Source organism: Sceloporus undulatus, chromosome 1 (assembly GCF_019175285.1).
Source record: "Sceloporus undulatus isolate JIND9_A2432 ecotype Alabama chromosome 1, SceUnd_v1.1, whole genome shotgun sequence".
Lineage (NCBI taxonomy): Eukaryota > Metazoa > Chordata > Lepidosauria > Squamata > Phrynosomatidae > Sceloporus > Sceloporus undulatus.
This window is the reverse complement of record NC_056522.1, coordinates 197,261,863-197,276,838: the sequence shown is the minus strand read 5'-3', so window position 1 is coordinate 197,276,838 and position 14,976 is coordinate 197,261,863. Positions and strand designations below refer to the sequence as shown.

The following is a 14,976-nucleotide window of genomic DNA, read 5'->3' as shown; positions in this document are numbered from 1 at the left end:
AGGAGAATTGTTCTTGTTGAAGCTTCCATTAACAACACATCTTTTGGAGGGATGGGAAGGATCACGAAGATTTGGGGTATCTGCAATAACAGATGGGTGGGCACCTGTGGCTCATATGCTGCCTAGTCCAATTCATCCTTTGTGGGAGGGGTTAATATTATCAAAATCAATATGATAATAAGCATTCAAAATGAGTTAGCAACAAAAAACAGACATCCAGCATAAAACATTATATAAACATAAAGTAAACTCTTGATATCCACTGAGGTTTTGTTCTAGCATTCCCCCCCCCCCCCCCCTTTGTGGGTACAAAAAAATTATGGATGTAACAAGTCCCATTAAATAAAATGGTGTGCTATATATAAAATGGCAAAATCAAGGTTTGCTATTTTTTGAATATTTTTAAGCAGTGGATGCCTGAATCTGTAGATAAAGAATCTGTAAACACAGAGGGATGACTGTATAATGAAAAGCAATAATAAAGACTTAGAAAAAAATTCTGTTTGTTTTTTTCCCTACCCTCTTCTTTGTCACACACATCCCCTCCAGAGGCCTACCTTGGAGCTGGCATAATTCCCACCTATTAATAACAAATGAGAGGAGATTTTTAAAAAAATAGTAGAGGGGAGGAAAAAATAATGCAAACTGCCAGACTCACCCCACTACCATCATAACATATGTGTCCTGACCAGAGTATGCTGGCATGGCTTTGAATTTAGTGGTACATGTGCCACAAAATTCCTGCCTTTGCTATTATGATTGTTTGTAAGGCCAACAGTAGTAATGTTTTTAAATACTGTACATTAGAGGCAGAAAATCAGCTGAAGATGGAGCAGGGTGCTGATTTGATCTAGCAGGAGTCTTTTGTTCTTATCTGTCAGGTTGCGTTGTCAAGGTCTCCAGAAGTTCTGCTGGTTGTCAGTAACAGTCATAGCTTCTTACATGTAGAGATGTAATTTATAGGACGTTTGAAGCCATAGGGGACAGAGTTTGGGGAGAAACTGAATTTGGGAAGGGGGTGGTGGAGCAAAAATATGAGTGTTCTTTATTTTGTTCTTACAGCAGAGAAACTGACACAATTACACAGTTTTGTTTGGCATAAAACTGTTTATTATTAACCTTTATTTATAAAGCACTGTATATTTATATTAAAAGTACAGATCAGTGAAATAATAGTTATAAATTAAATTCCCTTATAAAAGGTTTTAATTTTGATACTAATAGATTTACTAGGTTCTGAAATGTAATGAACCAATTTAGTTTTGCCACTTTGTTAGAAGCAGCCATGTTACATTTTTTTTAGAAATAACATCTTATTAAGATTTTTTTCATTGTTCTAAAAGAAAATATTCTAAAATCATTTTTTCTAATATTTTTGCCAAATTTTTCTGGGGGGGAAATCAGAAAAATGTTTTTGTTCCCCAAAATTCCCAGGTTCTTGGTTTTCCTGGCCTGTCACATTCCCTGTTGTGTTCTGTTAAGGTGGAGGGGTGTCTGTGTTTAATCATATTTCTCTTGTTGATCCACTGTATAAGTGTGAGATTTCCAGTCCAAGGAAGGTTTGATTCATAAATATTATTTCAGTTACCTCTCTTTGGTTTATGTTTTTATTTATTTTATTGAAGTATTTCTGTCCTGTCCAATATCAAAGGAGATCAGGGTGATATAATGACTCTTGTAAAGTCATTATGTATGTTATGTCCTGTTGAAGTGAGATTATTCCCACAACCTGTTCCTGTACTCACTAAGCAATAGCATTAGCAAGTATATTTCCATATTACTTACTGATGTACTAAGCGGTTTACAAAGTGTAAGCTAATTGCCCCCAACAAGCCGGGTACTCATTTTAGAGACCTACGGAAGGATGCCAGGCTGAGTCAACCTGAGCCCTGGTTGCTATTGAACTCACAACCTTAAGGAATCACCTGGGAAGCTTTTCCTAACACCTGAATTGAATTAAAGATATACCTCCTGTTTCTGAAGGTTTTCCCTAGGTTCAAAATTCAAAAGTAGCACAACCAGCCTCTTCACCTGTGTAGCCTGTCATCCAAAGGAAGACTGCATAGCAACTGGACACAAGGATGGCAAAATTCGTCTATGGTGAGGCAAATATTTAAGCAGTATTGGTACTAATGATTTTTGTCTGCTAAGCACATCCTGTATATATGCAACTATAAGTCAACCTCATGTATAAGTCGAAGATAGGTTTTGGATTGTAAAGGATGAAACAAAGGAAAACGATGCCAGAGAACATAGAAAATTCCATCAGGCATAACTGTTTGTCCTTATCCTAGAAACAGGGTGGATGAGGAGGGAACAACAGTAAATGATGGCTGTGTGATGTGTGAGGGAAGGGTCCGGACATGGGTAAGGCTTAGAAAATGTGCACATGTCAATAAAGATGAAAAGGCAAAGCAAAGAAAATGGCAACTAGGTTATCAGTGATTTTAGCCTTTAATCTTAATGTGCTAACTTTGCCTGATTTTAGCCCAGAAAAGCTGACAAACAAACAGAAATATCTTATTCGGATCCTTCAAAGCCTGATTCCTCTCCATGCTACTTTGAAATAAGCACCAAGGACCTGCTACCACTGACATTTTCCCACCCAGGGATTCGAAAAGCTCAGAGGCAGCGCCATAGTGGAGATAGTATAGGGATGGATGGTGCTTCTTTTAGGTGCTTCCCAGATGGGCTAACTTCTCATCTTTCACCATTTAGAGAAGGGGATAATTTTTTTTTTTTTTTAAATACATGTTAAAGGACAGTACTTACATTGACGCGTACTTTAATGACAGTGTATAACCCGCCCAAGTTATTTTTCTTGTTTGAATCTTTGTCCTCCATACATAAAGGGTGATCAGAATTGGGGGAATAAGTGGAGCTTGTGCACTTGTCTCCATTCCCCTTGCATGTAGAGTTTAGGATTTACCAAATCAGTTTCTTGGTTTTTGTTGTGTATGCATAATTTCAGAAACAGTCAGAAAAACCCAGGAGTTAGGAATATGTAGCAATTTGCCAAAGTGGCTTGTAAATTTCTTAATCTTATAGATTTGTTCCAAGATCAGCTTTGCCACTTTTGAAAAATTGATCCTAAATTAAATATTGTTGTTTTATTCCAATAGGAGAAATTTTAATCATAGGAGTGAATACACATTCTCTACTATGCACTGGCATCATGATGAAGTTGTGGATCTTGCTTTTTCTGTTGAAGGTAAAGTTACCCAAGCCAGGGCTTAAATAAGCTGTGTTCTTTCATTCTTTCTCCTCAGTTTGTAGTATTGGAGTAATATTACTCCCCTTCTCCCAATTATGTGATGGGCTTCTGATACTTATAAATACGAAGTTTTATTATACAATGAAAGATGGGGAACTGCTCATTATGTATATCGGAGGTTTAGAAGTCACCTTGGATCCCATTGTGGGAGAAAGACCGAATACAAATTCAAGAAATAACATAATAAGTAAATAAAAGTAAGAGATCCATAGCAAAATTGCTGAGTTGTCCTTTTTCACATCCCAAGCATCTGTCTCTGTGTTGCATAGCATTAAAAGGTAATAAAACATGTAAGCCTGTTTTATGTTACCATTTTGCTTGGCAGGCACATGTAAACAGCTTGGGTTCTTAAGCGAGCAGAAGAAGAGGAAAGCTGAGTCACTGCCTAAGTGGCACCAGGGTGAAAAACATCTTTGTTGCTGTTAGAAACAGCTAAGATAAAATCTTGTTAACCTCATGGGATCTCATACATGACCCCCACACTGTATTCATTTTAATCCTGACTTATCCACAGAAACAGGAAATATTTTCACATGGCAAGTGGGAGAGTTTTGCTGTTGCAGCATTTTAATGCATTTTGCTTCCATAAGCACATTTTAATAACTCCTAAAATAGACTTTGTGTTTAACCTTTTCTTTGTTTAACCAAATGTAAAATTTACAATGTGGATCAAGCCTTCCAAATCATATTTATGAAGTCCTTTAACTTTTATTTTATTATATTTAATTAAATATCTTTATTTTATCATTGAATTCCATAACATTAAAACATTCAAGCAGAAATAATCTGTACAAGTCTGTAAAAAACCAAGCCCCATTGGGTTCAGTTAGCATACTTCCAGATCAGTGTATATGACACATTAGCCTTTCTAGTAGCTGAACCCACATTGGCTTTATGGCAGAATGTAATATTGCCCCATGGAACTGGAATATGTTTTTAAAAAAACACACATTTTATTTGTAGATGACATGACTTAGCATTGACAAATAATATTCCAAGAACACAGTGATAAAGAAAAACTTGAAGTTTTGAATTGCCTCTTCCAGTCAGAATATCTGTTAATAGACCTGACTAGTTGACTGATGCATAGACCACTGTTTAACCAACCTCTGGTAGCCCCAGCAAATGTTGCTTCCATTCTGTCAACTCAGCACAAGTGGAAGACGTTGTAACAATTGAAGGCAATTCAACACTGTTTTTGTGTTTATGGAAGAGTTTCCAACACTATTTCTAGATTCTAGTATAAACTAGACTGCTTCTGAAAGACCCAGGGTCATCTGCCCTTTCCTAGTAGACTTGTCCCTCCACATTTGCTGGTGTTAGGGGCACAGGACCCCCATGAATGTGGAAAACCTGCAAATAACAAAAACAGTATGTTTTTACCTGAGAGAACACCTCTCTGGGAATCTCTAGGTCCTCCAGTGCAACTCTGTAGCCAACATCTGCCAGACATTGACCATAGAATTGCGCTGGAGGAGCTACAAATGCCTAGTGGAGTGTTTTCTCTAGGAATCTCTAAGTCCTTCAGTGTGACTTTTGGTTAAAGTTGACCATAGAGTTGCACTGAAGGATCTAGATATTCCTAGAGAGAAGATATTAATAAAATCCATGGATAATCAAATCCGCAAAAGTCAAAGCTGCAAATGTGGAGGGACACGTGCATATGTCATTTTTCAATAATCAAACATAAACTAGTGGTGAGTAACATAAGTCACCCTGTGTCATGAAGTGAGTGGCACATGGTAGAGTACCCTGCTGGAATTAGACATGCCTCCTTCCTCAGTCTACTGTAATTTTGGTCATGATTTCATAGAAGTGTGTTGTTGTTTTTAAAGCATTGAATATTTGCTTTATACAAACAAAGATTCCAATACATGTTTTATAAGACTTCTGTTGTGCCAGGAAATGTCAGCAATGGACTTGTAGAGAAGTAAGCTCCATTGCACATAGTAGCCCTGATGTTTCAGTAAACATGCATAGGATTCTGTTAATTCTCATTAGCTGAATCCAAAATTCTAGAGTCCACATGCATATGTTAGTGTACATTACAGCAGATGATGGACATTCTTAAGATCTAAAATGGCATGAGCAAAGCCTTTAGACATTCCCAAAATGCCGGTGTTAGGTGTTAGTATTTCTGAAGCAAATGAATTTTATTCCATCCAAGCTAAGGAGCATACATTCATTTGGATTGGTAGGAACTAGCTTGCTGAGTGGAGGGATTGAGTCAGTCCTGGTACAGTGGCGAGATGGATCAGATGCTAAGAAGGAATTCTTGCCTCGTTTGGGATCCACAATACAGCACATTGGCGTCTCACCCGATGGAACTTTTCTTTGTACCTCACATTCAGATAACAGTAAGTACGAATGGTGGAGATGTTTATGTCACATTGAAGGCCTGCCATAACTATGGCTTTGAAACAGTAATATAAATCATTCCTTTGGGCCTCCTTGTCCAAGCAGACCCAGACCCAGATTTCCTTGAGTGCACAGGAAATCTTGGTTCAACATCCAGTTGTTTGATTCCCCTTCTTTCTGCTTTGATGAGCAGAGATATGGGGACCTCTTGGCTTATATTGCAGTGGTTGTAAGTTGGGGAAGAGAGGTGTAAAATGGAATGGCCTCCATCTCACAACTTAACCTTCTCCCTGTTGATTCTCCTGCCTCTTTTTGGCCTAAAGCCAGTGGCTGGCTGGCCTCCTCCAGTGCCAATGATATGCCTATCCTTGGTATTACAAATAGTACCCATTATGCTGTAGTTCTATCTGTGGGATTATTGCAATTCTTGCATGTTACTCAGTTTGTTGTTTGATTGAAAACAGCATCAAGCATTCACTGAATGGAGGGGAGACATAAACGTTTGAGAGAAATTTCTCTCTTGTCCTGAAGTTTATTTTTTGTTTTTTCTTAGCTCAGACGGCAAAAGGCTTTCAAGATAAACCATCACAGGAATGAGCAAGTTCCTGGGATCAAAGGACAGTTTTCTATTCCCAGGATAATATGCTCAAAGCCTAGCTCCCATGCCAGAAATTTAGGGGGGCGGGGGATAAAAACAGGAAGTAATCAGGTGTCCATTTAATAATTGTGGATGGGAGGGACTTTGGGAGATTACAGCAAAACTGCCTGTTGGAGAGAATTCTAGGGATAAAAAATGAGTGAGATTTTTGTTTTGTTTTGTTTTGTTTGTATTTCCCCCCCCCCCCTCTGTTTGTGTGTGTGGTGGGGGAAGGCCACAAAAACCTCTGAGAGAGCACTTGTGTCTTGCTGACATCCTAACAATTTGAACTTACCCGGCAAAAATTGAAAGTTGAGAAAGCATGGTTGGGGTAGCCATTGTCCTGTTGGTCCTCAGCTCCCATGATCACTCACCATGCCAGCTGGAACTATTGAAAGTAGGAGCCCATATCTGTTTGGGCCCTTAGTTACCAGGGCATTCACACTGGTTTTTCCAAGTCTCTTATTTCCAAGCAGAGGTATATCTGGCAAAACAGCTGAAGATTATCAAATGTGCTGTATGCTCCTACCTCCACATGGCTGTTCCAAGAAAATGCATTGGTTCTAGGGACGTCCTGCACCATCAAGCAATAAACTGTTATCTAACTATTTTAAATTAGATATTTTTTCCTGACAAAATTGTATCATGAACAAATACAAAATTCATAATACAGTATTGTGCACCATAGCTTTTCTTTAATACTTGGCAAGCTTTAATTCCTAACTTTGTTATTTTTTCCCCTCAATACATGTAGAAATAGTAATCATACACAGCAACTTGAAAGTATCTGGAATGATTCAAGGATTAATCAGAGGTATGTTTAATAAAAACTAAAACTTTTCTCACTGTCAGAAGAAATCACTGTCTAGTTAGTTAGACCATCTTTTTTCATTTCAGGCAGTGAAGTCAAGACTGGCTTGATGGTTGACCCAAGAACTAAAGCTTTGGTTCTGAATGGAAAGCCTGGCCATCTGCAGTTCTATTCACTGCAAAATGACAAGCAGCTGTACAATGTAAGTTGTTTGTGACTATCTGATACAGTTGTTAAGTGACGCTAAAATGCAGTTTTGTAAATTAAGTCACAAAAATACAGTCTACTGTGATTCCATACTAGTGGCAGAAGAAGGCAAGACGTCCCTATCCAGCCAACAGGATATTAGTTTCTTAGCAAGCTGGCTTTTTAAAAATTGCCTCTGCCAACATTGTGGCCCAGGATGGACACATCTGAAGGGTGGGTGCTCATTTCTCTGCAGCAACCTAGAAACCAAGCATATTGGTAGAGCAGGAATTGAAAACCTCTGCATCCTTCATCATCCCACTTGCCCACCTACAGGGAACCTGTCCATTTGCAGGGAATTCCTCCTCACCTAATGACAACTAGGTGAGTTACATGCAAAACTCAGGATCCACCCAAGTATTTTTTAATGCTTTCACAAAGATAGCAAAGAATGTTAAGACTTATCAGTGTGTCTGGAAGTACTCAACTGAACATCAGGCATGTGCTAAGGGAACGTACTGTATATACTCGAGTATAAGTCAAGAAATTTATGCCCAAAAGGTCACCCAAAAACCTGGGTCAGCTTATATACAAGGCAATACTGTAATAGGATTTTTCCCCATGCGTCTTCCATAGCCCGTCTATCTCCCAAAGTGAGGGCCAAGCCGAGGAAGGGCTTGGGAGGCAAACGTTTACTTTCCCCTCCTCCTCAGCTCAGGTGTTCTCTGAGGAGACGGCTATGCTGTGAAGGGGGAGGAAGGGATACCCTTGACTTATTCACAGGTCATATAAAAATCCCTAATTTTTGTTAACGTGTTTGTGTGAAGTGCATTGCACCACGCTGAAGATGTGCACCACCAAAGAATTATAGTTCCCAGAATTCCCCAGCGAACAGTGTAAGGGATTTTGGAAGTTGAAATTCTGAGAATCAAGAAGACCAAAGCCTGAGAATGTTGTCTTTAATAGAAAGTTATGAGAGGTGAATAAATTAATATATTAAGATGCATCTTGATATTATGTCTACCCTCTCACCCCCTGAAACCAAATCAGGTATCTGTGCTTATTTTTCTCCCCTAGTACTTTTATACTTCATTAACACTGTTGCTGTTTCAAAGTCTTCTTCCACTACAGGGTTGTTTTCAGTGTGTCAGTTCACTGGCCTCTTATGACTCTCTTTCAACCTTTTGCAGTTGGATATTGTGCAGCAGGAATATATACATCAGCAGGGTCTAAACCAGATTGAGGTAGTAAAAGCTGCATTTGATTCCAAAGGCAACTGGCTGGCCACTGTGGAACAGCGACAAGAAGGAGACAATGAACTTGAATTGCAAATGAAGCTCTGGGCTTATGATGAGCAAACACAAAGGTACTTACACTTAGATTTTTTGAACCATTCAGCAAAAAGCAATTTTTCTTATAATGACCAAATGGGCAGCTTCCTCTAGTCTGAAGCTTACCCCTGCCCCCACTGGACTTCGGAGGACACACTCCAGCACCCCAAATTCTTTTACGGTTATTACTGAAAAGGCTCTATATCACAATGGAGCCATAGGGAGGGCAATTTCCCTGGTATTTTGACTGCCCTGATCAGCTGAGATTTTAGCTGCTTAGTGTAGGAAGACGCCTTTTTCCAAGTAGGATTGCCTAGGAGTAGCTTCCAGTTTTTAAAAAAAGTTCAAAAACACATTTTCCCTTAAACCACTTGTGGAGAGGCAGACCTGGAGAAATTCCTTTCCCCCACAGTACCTAGAAGGTTGTGTTTCTGTGTGCCTTCAAGTCATTTCTGACGTACAGCAACCCTAAGGCAAACCTATCACAGGATTGTCTGAGGTGAGAGTGTATGACTTGCCCAAAGTCCCACACCGGGTTCCCATGGCTGAGGGGATTTGAACCCTCGTCTCCAGGGTCGCCATGTATTGTTCACACCACTATTCCACGCTAGAGGGCTTTCCCTCCAGAAATAAATAAATACAGTTTTGGGAGGTAAGGGTGATAATGGCCACATTTGGGCCCTCAGGATCTGGATGCGTCCCATGGGTTGATTTGCCCTTTATTCACCCCTTGTATAATGACTGCTTTGCAGAACATCAGTGTTTGCTGAGATTGTTTGAATGACTAATGTAGAGCTTAAGGTGTATGTAAGGTATGGAGCCAAGATATCGTATGGTTTGAGTGTTGGACTATGAAACCCCACTGATTGGTGAGCTAAAGTTACTGAATGGTTGGAAATTTAAGGACTGAAGGGAAATTGCAGGGAGACAGAGCATGGTGTAGTAGTTTAGGCATTAGACTATGACTCTGAAGAAAAGGATTCAAATACTGACTTGGCCATGGAAACCCACTGGGTGACTTTGCTCAAGTCACGTGCTCTCACCCTCTGAGGAAGGCAAGGGCAAACGTCCTCTGAACAAATCTCACCAAGAAAACCCCATGATAGGGGTCACCATAAGTCAGAAGCAACTTGAAGACACACAACAACAAAGAGTTGTGATTCCTAGAATTGGAAGCATCCTTTTCCTCATACACACTCATCCAGTATTATTCCTCTAAGCAATTTATGGCTGAGTCTTCAGACATGAACTGTCATCCTGTTGGTTAATCCCAAGTAGAGTAGACCTGTTCAATTATTGAATGGGGCTTCAGCATGCAGTTAAATCCCACTGATTCAGTGAGTCTACCCTAATCAGGACTAACCATACAATTTAGGCTATGCAGTATGACAATCAGTACATAGTGATCAAACATTTGGGGTCTGACAGTGGCATGCTATTACTTACATGCTTCACACATTCCCCAAGTGACATGATCACTCTCCAACTCAGTTTGCTGCCACATTGGCATCTTCCCAGCACAATTCCTCAGGCAGCATTTGTATCAGACAAGGTATGCAATGCCCTTCACAAGACTTCTTTTTGTGCCATGGTAAATAGACCCTGTGAGCAATAGAAGCTTCCATGTGGACCTCAAACATTGTGACATCCAGGCAGCTCAGGTAACATGCACGTTGGATCTTCCTCCATATTAGGGTTTATCTACATGGGCGATTTACCCCAAATTCCCGCTGGTTTGCTGTGTCCTGTTTACATGACACAGGCCCAAACCACCAAATCAAATCCAGACTGTTTTCACAGTACCTGCACCCGATTTGGGGCTTCTTCCCTCTAACTCACATTTAAATAACTCACATTTTGCTGCAGATTTTTGACTCTCTTTGCAGCAATGACAGTGGCTGCCTTCACTTATAATCCCATGTGAGCCACCCCACAACGGAACTGTGAGTGCAAGTTGCTCTCAGATCAGAACTAGGTGCCCAGTGTCGATAACATGGCTGGGCACCTAGTTCTGACCTCAGCAGCGGCGATGGACAACAAACAGAACCATGTGAGAAGGCAGTCACCTGTTGTTTGCTATGAGAGCTGTAGTGTTGCAGCAAAACAAAGCAGGTAGTAGTGGGGAACTAAAGACCAGAATACTCCAGGGACATCCTAGCTGTCTGAAATCTTGTGCTGTCCAAAGTGGGCTGCAAGTGAAAGAAAAACTTCATTTACTTGACTATTTATTTGGCCTAGTGTAGCTTTACACTGTATATACTGTGTGGTAGTAGACTAGAATTGTGCAACCTGGTGTTCTCTAGATGTTCTGGACTAACTCCTATAGCCCCTGACCAGGCTGGAGCTGATGGGGGCACCAGGTTACATCCTTCTCATGTGTAGATGACCTGTGCTGCTACCAGAAAAAAAGAGTTGCTGATAGCTAGGGAACCAGTGGCAAGTGCAGTATTTTCATAGCAAGGATGGGAGTTGTGTGGCCCTCTAGATGTTGTGTAACTACAGCTCCTACCAAGCCAGCATAGCCAAAATGGGAAATGCTGGGAGCTGCAGTTCAGCAACCCCTAGATGGCCACACTACAGCATATGCATCTGTTCATGAACCTTGCAGATGGCAGCCAAAAATCAGTTTCCACTTGCCATGGATGTGTTGGTATCTAATGACACTTCAGTGCTAGCTGGTTGTTATAGTAAGCAAAGGAGGTTGCACATCAAGCACATCTTCCTGTACTGCTCAATTTGCATTCGTGGGCCTTGCAGAAGACCACAGATTGATAGATTGTACCTAAGGTGATTTCATGTGCTGGGATGACTTGCAAAGTAAATGCATTGTTACTTGCCAATGAATATAGTGTGGAGTGCAACATGATAAAGTGAAGGTATTTGGTTCAGCAGTTGATCTACTCTCTTAATCGTTTTTCAAAAACGGCATTTGCTTTCTGGAATGGATGCTCACCATTTAAAAAATAAATCCATAATCCATAATCCAGCACAGAATTGGCAGCTTGATTCTCACTGACCTCATAGAAATGTCATCTCCCTTTTTTTCTTACAGCTTTACTTTGAACACAAGAATAAATATGCCACATGAAGATCATATCACAGCTGTGTGTTTCTGTTGCACAGATGAAACTATAAACATAACACCCACTTTGGTAACAACCAGCAATGATGGACATTTTAAAGTCTGGATGCTGGTGACTGAAAGTGATGGTGAAGGTACGTTTGGTGGTGAAGGTTGTTTTTGTTCACCAGAGTTTCTTGACAAGGTTGGGTGGTCTAAAACATGACAGAATTCATTTTTATCCTTTTGTAGTTCAATGTGTAGTAGGCACTATGTGCTGAAAGGAACCAACAGTTTGCAGGGCTTCCAAAATTCCAGCAAAATGTGTACTTTTGCACATAGAAGGAGTTTCCAAAGTATGTAGAAATATTCCTCCCTATTAATAGCCACATACCATTTCTACAAAATCTATACTTGATCATTTGCTGTTAAAAGGAACAATACCAAGTTTTTTAAAAATTCTGGCATCTTTGAAAATAACCAATTACTTTATGCATTTGATTTTGAATCCTGGAGCACACCTACTTCTTAGTAAATGCCCAGACTGCTGTTTCAAGTGCGGTGGTTTTTTCCCCTCCCAGTTTTTATTTTCTGAGCAGTGGAATCTGGACTTCAGTGGCTCTTTTATGTGGAACTGACTTTGAAACACATTCTGAAAGCGACTGTAGCTCTAATCAAGGCCTTGGGCTCATCCCAGGAAAAATAGCTGGGATTGGCATGTTCTAAATCTGGAGGAACATTTAAGTACTACCTTGCATTAAAAACTGAAGTCATGTTTAATCCAGGAAACCTATACATTTGTGGTTGGTGTTGCAGAATTGCTGTTGAACTAGGTGGCAATAAAACCACCTAACTCTAAAGTATCTAGTTTTTAATTTCTACTGTTTTGTTGCACTCCTAAGGAATAGACCAGCTCTGGTATAAACATAATAGCTTTAGAAGTGACTTCCATCATCTTTAGGATGTACCTTGACTGGGGAGTCAGCCCAACATTTGTTTGATAGTTCTTCACCCACTTCCTGTCCTTGAGCTTGGAAGAGAGGTCTATGAGCAGTTTGGTTTCTGCATTGGAAAGGTCAGAGCTTCATGGCTGTGGAGGCTGAAACTAGCATGCTCCATGCCACCATTTCCTGCTCTGAAGCAGGAAAAGGAGGTGAGGACTACCCCATCTTTCCAATGGAGCACAGAGGTACAGGACCTCCTGATATGGTCAGATGCACAAAGTCAGTACTTGGAGAAAAGGGACTTCCTTACCCTCCCCCCCTCTTAGAAACAGGGCAAGGAGCACTTTGACCATGTAAGCAAACCAACAAGGGGAAACAAGCAGGTGGTCAATGCTTCTGGCTCAGCTAGCAAGGTTGGTGGACTTACACCTTATTACATTTTCATGTGCTAATTTTCATGTTTGCAGCAATTCTATAGATCCGTTTGTCTCTTCTTTCAACAGATCAAAACAAAACCTGGGCCTGTGATTTTGTAGGAAGTTATCACAACTACCGAGCGACAAATTGCTGTTTCTCTGAAGATGGTTCTTTGCTTGCAGTTAGTTTTGATGAAATAGTCACTGTGTGGGACTCAGAGACATGGGATCTGAAATGTACATTCTGCCATCCCCCTGGAATTATACTGTATGTAGCTTTCCTTGATTTTTCATGCTCTGCTGTGCTTTGCTTTGCTTAAATTGATAGATGTGTTTGAAAGACATTGTGGCTTTAAATTGGTTTTCTGCAAATGTAAAGCACTTAGCCATAAATTTTTCTGTTCAGAAGCAACTCTTTGGGTATGTGATAAGCTTCCCCATGCTTCTGTTCTTCTTTTGTGTTTTGTTTTTCATTTCAAGACACAATTCTTAATAGAAGCATTACTCTTAGCCAATTTATTTTATGTCTAAAAAACTCACATAAAATTCAGAATAGCATAATTTTGACATGTATTGTCTAGAACTCTTTTAGATTCAGACCTTGGGTTAAGAATAAAGGTGGAGAGTGATGATGGATTAAAAAGATACAGGATGAACTCCTTTATCTGGAATTCTAAAATACCCGAAAAGCCAAAACTTTTCATGGGTGGCTGAGATAGTGATACCTTTGTTTTCTGATGGTTCGTTTTACACAAACTTTGTGTCGTACACAAAGTTATTAAAAATACTGTATAAAATTGCCTTCAAGCTGTGTGTATAAGGTATATGTGAAACATAAATTAATTTTGCTTAGAGTTGGGTCCCATCTCAAGATAGCTCATATGAAAGTATGCAAATACAATTATTCAAAAATTTAAAAAAATCAAAACACTTCTGGTCTCAAACATTCAGATAAGGCAGACTCAGCCTGTATTGGGATAAGAAAGCACTTGCAGAATGTTCCTTGATACTTAAGAGACTTAGTAAATATGTATTATAACAATATGGATATCCTTAGCTTTTAGTACTGTTGTTCTCACATCCTCTGAGATGAGCCTCTTTCAGATCAGCCAGTGTTTTCACATTGTCTGTAAGAACTGCAGTAGTGAAAACTCAAGAGAAGGACTGAAGAAAGCAGTGGCTCGCTAGATGTTAAACTCTAGTCCCTATTAATTCTAGACAGCCCTAATCAGTATGAAGTATTTATAGAAATTGAAGTTCATCTGGTGAGCCAGAAGTTTCCCACTTCTGCTGTAGGACATTCTGGATTCACAGATAAGAGGAGAGAAGCTCCTTATCCCACATAAACCACTTGTATAACATTCATTTTAAATGTGCCTATTAATGGCAGTTCTGTGCAGGTCACAAGGCATATGTGTCCTTCCTGTTTCGTTGAATACCTGCTCAATGTCTGTCTCTGTTTGCAAACTAGTTGCTACTGACTCATTTTCCATGTGGAAAATGACTCCAGGAATTTCAAGAATTGATAAAACTTCTTATGTTGCTTTTTTTTTACCACCGGCATGACCACTGTTATCTTAATTGGTTTCAACAGATGGTTTATGAGGAAGCTGCTGGCTTCTATTTGTCTATGAAATGCCTCCTTTAGGCAGTTTGTGTAGAGTGTCAAATTTCCCAGTTGTCAAGAGGAGGAGGAATCACGCTGATCGTAATTACTGGTCATAAAATAGAATCTGTCCCAAAGTCTACATACAATGTTTCAGGAGAGTTAGGTGAGAATAGACAAAAGCTGCTTGGTGGTGGACTGAGAAGACTAGGGTCAGTCTTAACTACTTAATTTCTGTGTGTCTGAACATGAGTAATGTGCTTCTCATTGTACTGACACATTAAAAGTGTGGCTGGTCACAATACTAATAAAACGTTTGCTTGTGAACACTCCTCATTTTTCATTAAAATGA

At 39.8% G+C, this 14,976-nt stretch overlaps 1 protein-coding gene across 1 annotated transcript in view; it reads left to right on the top strand.

The window, feature by feature from the left end:
* Positions 1–14,976, top strand: part of WDR75 (WD repeat domain 75) — a 42,622-nt gene that overhangs the window by 11,527 nt on the left and 16,119 nt on the right. Inside the window, exons 7-14 of the mRNA XM_042445289.1 lie at positions 1,984–2,100; positions 3,123–3,211; positions 5,473–5,631; positions 7,024–7,083; positions 7,167–7,282; positions 8,457–8,632; positions 11,650–11,813; positions 13,106–13,286. Of these exons, the coding sequence (XP_042301223.1) occupies positions 1,984–2,100; positions 3,123–3,211; positions 5,473–5,631; positions 7,024–7,083; positions 7,167–7,282; positions 8,457–8,632; positions 11,650–11,813; positions 13,106–13,286 (1,062 nt within the window). The remainder of the gene's footprint in view (positions 1–1,983; positions 2,101–3,122; positions 3,212–5,472; positions 5,632–7,023; positions 7,084–7,166; positions 7,283–8,456; positions 8,633–11,649; positions 11,814–13,105; positions 13,287–14,976) is intronic.